The 9,095-nt window shown below is 40.0% G+C and overlaps 1 protein-coding gene across 1 annotated transcript; it reads right to left on the bottom strand.

Annotated features, from left to right (window-relative positions):
- Window positions 1-65: 65 nt before the first annotated feature.
- On the bottom strand, window positions 66-8,215 carry LOC137984929 (uncharacterized). Its single transcript, XM_068832267.1, has 2 exons — window positions 7,339-8,215; window positions 66-6,021 (listed from the first exon to the last, which is right to left on the bottom strand). Exons 1-2 carry the CDS (start codon window positions 8,213-8,215, stop codon window positions 2,858-2,860), a joined length of 4,041 nt encoding a protein of 1,346 aa, XP_068688368.1. The 3' UTR covers window positions 66-2,857.
- Between the last annotated feature and the right edge of the window lie 880 nt (window positions 8,216-9,095).

The following is a 9,095-nucleotide window of genomic DNA, read 5'->3' as shown; positions in this document are numbered from 1 at the left end:
CGATTTGATTACAACGTATCATGTGCTTTCGTAAGAACGACTTTTTAAAAAATTGTTTTCTCGCCTTCCGTTCTCCTTTAACCAATGAGTATTATTGTTTTGTAGCGTTGTTGTTATCGTAACGGTCGTGGTTTCTTAAACTCACCAGTGATACCATTTCGCATCAACGAGTGATAGCTGCCATTCAAATTTTTAATTCTAACAGAGGAGGACTGTAAGTGAAATTAAGCACACACAGTCTATTCCCTCGCAAGTTGCAAGCTCAAACAGGGGCATATATTTCAAAACCACTTAAACATAGCATTATTAAACGTATTTTAGTATTTAAACAGTAGATACAGGCATATTTTTATCCCCTAAAAATGTTTCATCCGTTCGGATTTCCTAGCTGAAAGTCTAGTGATCCGAAAATTATAGGGATTAAAACTTACCTTTTCGAACATTTCAGCCAGAAAAAAGGCTCCCGAAAATTCTAGGTGACCTTTTTAGAGTGAAAATCCGGTTAAGTGCTGCTATGACCAAAAAAACAACTCTTCTTTTTCTTTGGATTTCAAAACTATGTTAACTAAACACTAAGTGACCCAAGTCATAAGTTCTGATTTTAAAAAGACACCTGTTTATTTTAAGTGGATTTTTGTTATTTATAGGTCCACCATTACCAACTTTAAAATATTGAGAGAGCTGGATCGAGGAGAAAATGATGTCAAAGACTCGCTGGTTTAAGGATGCAATATGTGTGCACGCGGCTGAATTAACACGGGAGTTTCGGGCTTTCGGACTTAATCGTGTTCTACATATATAATAAGTTGCGTTTACACGCTGAAATTTTAAGCTTGTGAGTAAATGACGTCACTTTTCCCTAGATCCAACTCCCTGAGGTCCCATCGGTCAGTTTTGAACGTGATGGCGGACGGTGAAATCCAAACCTTACACTCAAAATAAACAGCCTTTGGATAAAAATCAAAGCTTAAAATTTTGCCAGTCAGGTGTTAAGTGAACTCGCTTTCAAAAAAGAAAACGATTTTTTGATCATAGTAGCACTTTATAAAATGGGCAATTATACAATTTTTTAGATGTTCGAAAACCCTAAGACAGGCAGGCAAGCAAGAAATTTTACAACAAAGGTTCCGAAAATTCTAGATCTCAAATCGTCTTCCAAACAGACATTTTCCGAAAATTGACTTTGGGTGCCTGGCTGCTCAAAGTCATGCCACAAGACAACCCTTTGAAATGCAGGGCGAGTGTGAGGAATGTCATCTGGCATGACTTGCAGAATCATATAATTTACCACATTGTAATATATGCAGAATGAATTCGGATGCGTAATAGTCTATTGGTGTTTTTCTCGATCTTCTTCAAACCGTTTTTTTTTTAATATGAAAAGCTCGCTGCAGTCATTGGAGGCCAACCGGAGGTTAAGTTATCTAGTGCAACCGGCGAAATCTCCACTTATCAATGTCTTTCTAAATCCAATGATGAATCTTCGCCAAAGTACTAATTAGCCACATGTATGGGCCTTGTTCCTAAGGTTATGTTATTTATTCCCCTTCCTTGGGCTTCTTACTCTCACAAGTTACCACAAAATGGAAAGTTTTACAGCTTTGTTACGACACATTTAACAGCAAATAAAGGATAGCCATTCATGAAAACGATCTTATGCTTAAGCAATGCAGATCAGTTAATTTATTTGAGTAATTCATTCTGCATACATAACATTCGGAATAATTATGCAAACTTGAAACCATCTGCGCCGTTTCCTTGAAAGATAAAAAAAAATGTGGTATGTGGTAATGCGAAAAACACATGGATCACCTGGCTCTTCTATTGTTTGAGTAAATTTTAACCATAGGCAGCGTTTAGATCTATACTTCAAACCGTTTCCTATATAATTCATATTACAACCACGCTGATTAATTCGGATGTAAGCAAGAGTCCATTACGCAAAAGTTAAATAATTACCCGAGTTCCCATCAGCCTCAGAAAACTGTATATTTTTTAAACCAAGGTTTTCGGGAAAAGAAACAATAAAGCAAATCGGCAAGCTCAATGCCGTATTCACTTCAAACCAAGTTCAAGTTCACTGAACACTAAAAGTGTGCACCATTGCTAATTGAGGCGTGCAGTGCATGCATCGCAATGGCATACATGGCACTAAACTTACAAGAAACGATATCAAGATAACATAACCCTTTGGGAATTCACCGTTTCGTTTTGTTTCAGGTATTGTCATTTTGAATTGGGTACATCATTAAGTTACCCGATTTGGCTATTCTTGTCTTGCACTCACGTGATTAGACCGCCATGTTGGTGTACAAAACAAAAGCAAAATGTCGCTCGCGTGTTGTATAGTAATAAAGCCAAATTCCCAAAAGACTTTTTCGCTATTGTTCAGTACACCAACACGGCTGCCAATGACGTCACGTCGAAGCCAAGGATTCTTTCTTTTCCCAAAAAACGTGGTCTAAAAATAGACACTTTTTTGACGCTGATGAAGACAAACCTGATAATTGATTCTTACACCTGGGTAATGGACTCTTGATGCAAGCCAAAGTGAAATCATAAACTGCACACAATCTAAAAAAACAGTAACTTCAGCAGTGCTGAAGAAGTTTCTCCCAAAAATCTCCAAACAGCTTCATACGAACATTTAACACCTATTGGTCAGACTCCAGAGAAAAGCTAAGAACACCTAACAAGTAATGTTTCATCCCGAGTCCGAGTCACGGTAACTATAAGCCGTCCTTGCATGATCCTCTCCGAACAGTTTTATCCGCACATCTAATGCCCGCTGCTTTGACTGCAGAGCAGAGGTAAATCACCTAACGAATACTGTGTCACACCGAGTGAATCGTAACTATCAGCTGTGCTTGCATGATCTTATTTGCACTTGCAATGCTCGTTTGGCAGAGTGGAGAGCAGAGGTAAAATCACCTAACGAATGCTGTGTCACCCCGAGTGAATTGTAACTATCAGCCGTGCTTGCATGATCTTCTCCGAACAATTTTATCCGTATGTCTAACGACCTCTGCTTTGACCGGAGAGCAGAGGTAAAATCACCTAACGAATGCTGTGTCACCCCGAATAAATCGTAACTATAAGCTGTGCTTGCATGATCTTCTCCGAACAATTTTATTCGCCCTTGCAATGCCCGTTTGGCAGACTGGAGAGCAGCGGTAAAATCACCTAACGAATGCTGTGTCACCCCAAGTAAATGGTAACTATCAGCTGTGCTTGCATGATCTTCTCCGAACAATTTTATTCGCCCTTGCAATGCCCGTTTGGCAGACTGGAGAGCAGCGGTAAAATCACCTAACGAATGCTGTGTCACCCCGAATAAATGGTAACTATCAGCTGTGCTTGCATGATCTTCTCCGAACAGCTTTATTCGCACATGCAATGCTTGTTTGGCACAGTGGAGTGCAGTGGTGAAATCACCTAACGAATGCTGCGTCACCCCGAGTGAATTGTAACTATCAGCCGTGCTTGCATGATCTTCTCCGAACACTTTTGACCGTATGCTTAAAGACCGCTGCTTTGACTGTACAGCAGAGGCAAAATCAGCCAAGGAATGCTGTGTCACCCCGAGTAAATCGTAAGAATCTGCTGTGCTTGCATGATCCTCTCCGAACACTTTTATTCGCACTTGCAATGCCTGTTTGACAGAGTGGAGAGCAGAAGTAAAATCACCCAGCGAATACTGTGTCACCCCGAGTGAATGGTAGCTATGGGCTAAGAATGCATTTACTTCTTGTCTATTTGTTCTCAATACGATATCAAGAGCGCACGTTTTGAAATAAAGAGCCTTTGAGTAGTTCTTCTTGCTTTGGTGCAATTCACCGAAGTCTTGGTAGAACTTTGCGAGACGCTGGTTGCATTCTTGAGAACGAAGGGTCACGGTTGAATCAACTTTCCCCTCTGGGCCTGAGGAGCTATGTTTGAATTGCTCGAGTGTTGCTTGGTGACGTGCGACTGATTCTTCGAAACCTGATCCGCCAACAATTCCCTCTTCTGTGAATGTTGACCCCAGAAGTGCCATAACATTACCGCAAAAATGAAACAAATAAAAATGGGTTTTGGAATTTATCTGGAGATTATTTAATATTCGAAGGGCAGGGTTGATTACAAATTGCTGGGTGTCAGTGTCAAAGAAGTTCTTTGCAGCGTTCCTGATGTGAAGTATAACTAGCAATTGCAATGGCCAATAATTACCTGAGTCAAAAGTGTTTGTTTGAAGCTTTTTGCAATTTTTTGGTTCTTTTCCTTTGCATCCAAGAGGTGGAATAACAATCAGTTGCTCGTCTGCCACGGAATTGCATTCTTTGCGTGCTTTGTTATAGTAGTAAGTCGAGGTGGAGGGGTCGTTTAAGAACTGATAATAGACAGCAATGACTTGGTAAACAACGAGCTTCAGAATCTTCTGCTCTCCACTTTCATGCATTAAAGAAACAGCCTCTACCAGGCACTGTATCCCGCTCTTAACTTTGCCAATAACAAGCTGACAGATGCCAAAGTAACACAAGTATTTACTCCTTTCATCATCAGCACCTGAACAAGATGTCGACTCCATTTCATATGCCTTCTTTAGAAGTTGCATTGCATTTCCTTCTGCTCCCCAAGTAATTTCAGCAAAAGCTTTAGAAACTAGTAAATGCCTCTGGTAATGTATATTTCCCAGAGCACTGGCTGCCTTTAAGGCCGAATCGTAGATATTATAAAAATTATAAGATTCTGTGGAACACCAAAACAGCGAGTCCAGAAACATTTCTGCTTTTATCAAAACTTTGAAAACATTCTCGGCTATCCTGGGATCTGTGCAACCGTCCACTAGACTTTCTATAAAAAGCTGTTTTTCCTCATAAAATGCAACGAATGCATCCATGGAATGACAATCTAGAAACTCCTCGTTCAATTTGTCGAAACGAGAAATGAAATAGGCATGGAAACGGCACTTTGCAATTGCTACTATTTCTTCCATACGCTGTTCGCCTGCTTCTTTAGCAAATGACTGAAGGAGCTTATGCATTGCAAATTTTCCAGAGTGGGAGTTTGAATCGAGAAGAGACTTTCTTCGGAGTCGTTGCAACATTTTCTTGGTCTCAATCACTCCCGTAACATTCAATACAGCTGAGGCGAGATCCGTGGTAAAACATCCCGGAAGAACAGACAAAGACACAAATGCTTCTTTTTCCCCCGGAGAAAGTCGGAGGAAAGACTTTTCATACAGCAACTTTATTCGTTGGTTAGCTGGATAATCTGGATTGTCTAAGATATCGACGATACTTTCTGTTGCGGACTCAGTGATTTCGTTCAAACACTGACTTGTTTGAACATCATCTTCACAAACTAGAGAGCACATTAACATCATTGCAAGAGGCACACACCCACATATTTGGGCAATTCTTGCGCAGTCATCGGGACTAGCATTTGGCACCAATTCATGAACTATAGCATGAGATGAAGTATCATCCAGTGGCCTTATTCTTATTGATTTGTGACCTTGGAAATTCAAGTTCATAAACTCAAATGATTCTCGTGTGGTCACCACCAGGGTTATCTTCTCATTTTGCATGAGAATTTCTTGAAATAGTTGCAGGACGTCTTCTTTTACTTTTGGAATTCCACTCTCTAGTAGATCATCTACATTATCAAGAATAAATACGAGGGAATCTGAAATGTTGCCGAGGGTCTCGATTAACTCATCTTCTAACGACAGAGGCTGAGGTACTGATCTCTGACTCGTGGTGGGTTGTCTTGCGAGGCTGAAAAGCTTTGATATCAGATCTGCCTTTGTCTGGAGTCCTCGTGACGAAAGAAAACAAACAGGAAAGCCTCGAGACTGCAGTTGGTGCCCCACTGCTATTGCCACCGATGTTTTTCCGAATCCGGGTGAGCCCCAGATCGTCACGATTCGGGTATGTTCGGATCTCACGAGATCCACGATCTCTTTGCATTCACTCTGTCGGCCAGTGAAGTTTGGAACCATTGAAGGAAGACGAGATCTTGGGACTGTTGGCTTGATGTCTTTGTAATGCAAAGTAAAATACAAAGTAGACATTGCTTACTTGTTATTATTTTTTGGATATCCTTTGTCTCGTTGAGACTTTGTAAACTGCAGAGAAGGTTTTTAAGAAGTAAGAACAAATATCATCTTTAACTTTGCGAACATAACTGAAATTATAATTTAACAGAGATATTTCCGTTTCCTTTCCATTGCATTGTAGAGATAGCAAAATGTATTTGCAGTCATTTAAACCAAGACAGACCTTATACAGTATTGGCCACGTTCCTGAGATGACGTCAGTGCAGAAACTCCTCTTCACGGCGTAAATTAAAGATAATTTGTTTGTGACGTCATCTCAGAAATTGGCCTAACGCTTTGATTTGCTTAGTTGTAGAAGAAATTTAATAACTAAAGACATGAAGATATTAGCCTTAATAAATCAACACATTGATACACTGATACATGATAGATGCAGGCCTACATGACGTCTATTCGGACATAGATGCCGATTTCGCAAGAGAATGTGAAAACGACGGACCGGCGCCGCTTCACTTGTTATCAACGTGTTGAATTATCTTTAAGTCTTTAAGTCTTTAATGAGTTTACTCCTAAAACAGCAATAACTATACTAGGAGTTGGGTTAGGGTTAGGGTTAGGGTTAGGGTTAGGGTTTAGCGAGCATTTCAATGTAATATCTATATTTCCTTCATTGAATCCTTTCACGGAAACACATGAGCTCAACAAATCTACCCGCTTCCAGCTGTGTGGCTTGGCATAGTTCAGTTGGTAGAGCATTGCACCATTGGAACCACCTGGATTTTGACTCAATTGCTTAAATTGTCTAGAAAAGTGCGAGGATCGTTTCTCTCTTTGGTTTCAACTACTGTACCGCTCGGAAATGTTTAAATTACAACGCTTAGAAAAGAGAGTGTCCTTGTGAACGAAGGAAAGGATTTAAATTACCCACTTGAAAACCTGTATTTTGACTTCACTTTTCGATCCAATCACTTTCCAAACAGTCATGCAGTCTTACAAATGCTACAGTTGTGACACTTTCAAAAACTTAGGAATGCCTTTGTAGTGGAAAAGAAACTTACAAGAACGGTGCAAGTGCACAAGCAGTTTCGAGCGGTAATGTAACAGTCTCGTTTATTTTTATGTGACTTGTGTGTCTTTTTTTTTTAACGACGCGAGATATGGTTTTTTATTGATGCACGGAAGATCTGTCTGTCTTGTTGTCATCTTTTCATTGACAAACAGTAAGTTGTTTATTACGCCTATTGTTATATCCTGCTTTTTAGAAAGAGGCTTGAAAACAGTTAAGTCCTTCTTTTTACCTGTATTTTCTGTTTCTGTATCTTGTTCCTCTTCCTTCTTTTTTAGCTCATGGATCTCCTTCCCTAACGCACTTATATCTTCCTGTTGCATCCTCAAGCCCTCCTCAGCTGAATTCATATGCTCCACAACCCTTTGCTCTAGCATAGCGACCTCTTCTTTGCTGGCAGTGAGGCTTTCCACTTTCTGTTCTATGGCTGCTAAGGACTCCTCAATCTTTTCCATATCTGCATTTCTGCTCTCTAAACATTTTATGAGTGATTGCTTCTCTTCCCTTACCTGTTGTTCCAACTTACGGACTTCTGCTATTGGAAAGTCAGATGCAGTCAAACTTCCAAAGGCATCAATCGATGCAGTTGAAATTCCAAGAGCCTTGAACGCTTCTTTAGCATACTGAATGTTCTGGTCAAATGTTGCTTTGTCCATCTCCAAGCGAGAGGAATGACAAACCGTATTCCTCAAACGCCGAAGCTGATCAATGGCCAGTGCAAAGGTTTCGGCATTATCACCTACTGGGCTTAACACAGATCCATGGAAACTTCCATGAGGAATAACTCGGGGCTTCACATACAAATCACTAAGTGTTCTGTAACGCATGCTGAAGGATTTTGCATAGATAGTAGCCTGGAATAAGGCAGTGCAATCCCATTCATTGTACGACTGGTTGGTAGGAACTTTAGTTGTCCCTCCCTCTGTAGAGAGAAAGAGATTTCTCACAGCAGTGGAGTCATCCCAAAGCTGGTATCCAGGGCGATGCCCAATGGTGGTGTCCCACATCGTCTTAAAAGTCTGACGTAAAGCCTTTGGGAATTCATTTAAAACCAGAGCCAACACTTGAAAATGATTTAACTCCTCGTCACGATAAGGGTGCAAGGACATCACGAATTAGTGATAATAAAGCAATGCAACAGTCACGAAAAGGACCTAAACAAAAAAAAATGAATAAATATAATACATAAGCAGATTTCATTTCATTCTCCCCTTACGGGAAAAGAAATGGTGATTGCTCTTTTCTGGAAAGATGCGCTTTAACCTGCTCTCTAGAAGATAATAAATTTGAAAGTTTTGATGTTTGAAACGGAATTTTTTAAAGACAACAGTGGGAAAAGAGTTCCATTACTCGCTCCGTGTCGACAACTTTTGCCTGGCTTACAAAATGAGTTTAAAATTTGCACAAAAACCTATCCAATACACGATGATTCATTCTAAGTTGAAGCGGCGCAGAATCCTTCCGTCGCAGAAACTGGGCCGAAAACGTTACTATGCGTTAACAAAAGCCCTATCCAATATGCCTTTTCCTTAATTAGATATCAGATATAGAGTAGCTTAGTCAGACCTTTGATTCTTGCATAGGCAAAGTTGGATATCGACATTATTATATGTTGTACGCTGTATACTGTTGTATTGTAAGATCTTTGCCACGTATCGAGAGTGTTATTAATTAGTTAGATTCTAAATTCTAAACTTGAAAACGTTTCGCCTTCCCGGCCTCTTCAGTTCTTAATATTATTTAGGTTTCTGGATTTGTACTTGTATTTGCATAAGATCTACACGGTCTCCCATGGGAGGCAAGAACGTAATTGTAGAGCGTTAATTGTAGATGTTTGAATGTCAATTAATCCTTTTCAATTCTTGCGTGTGGTAAAACACACGGTATTCCATTCTTCTTTCGCGTTCATACTCTTTCTTTCTGGGATTTTTTGATATGTATTGCTTCTGTTATTTGTCTCATCATTGAGTCTCGGTGAAAAGTTCTCAC

The sequence above is a fragment of the Montipora foliosa genome, chromosome 14 (genome assembly GCF_036669935.1).
Source record: "Montipora foliosa isolate CH-2021 chromosome 14, ASM3666993v2, whole genome shotgun sequence".
Classification (NCBI taxonomy): domain Eukaryota; kingdom Metazoa; phylum Cnidaria; class Anthozoa; order Scleractinia; family Acroporidae; genus Montipora; species Montipora foliosa.
Note: the sequence above shows the minus strand (reverse complement) of the source record. Positions and strands in the feature narration are given on the sequence as shown.

Excerpts from the sequence above, each read along its gene's own strand:
- LOC137984929 (XM_068832267.1), bottom strand. The coding sequence starts at position 8,215 with ATGTCCTTGCACCCTTATCGTGACGAGGAGTTAAATCATTTTCAAGTG. Across the intron at positions 6,022-7,338 it reads TACAGAAACAGAAAATACAG|ACATCAAGCCAACAGTCCCA; the intron begins GTAAAAAGAAGG and ends TGCATTACAAAG.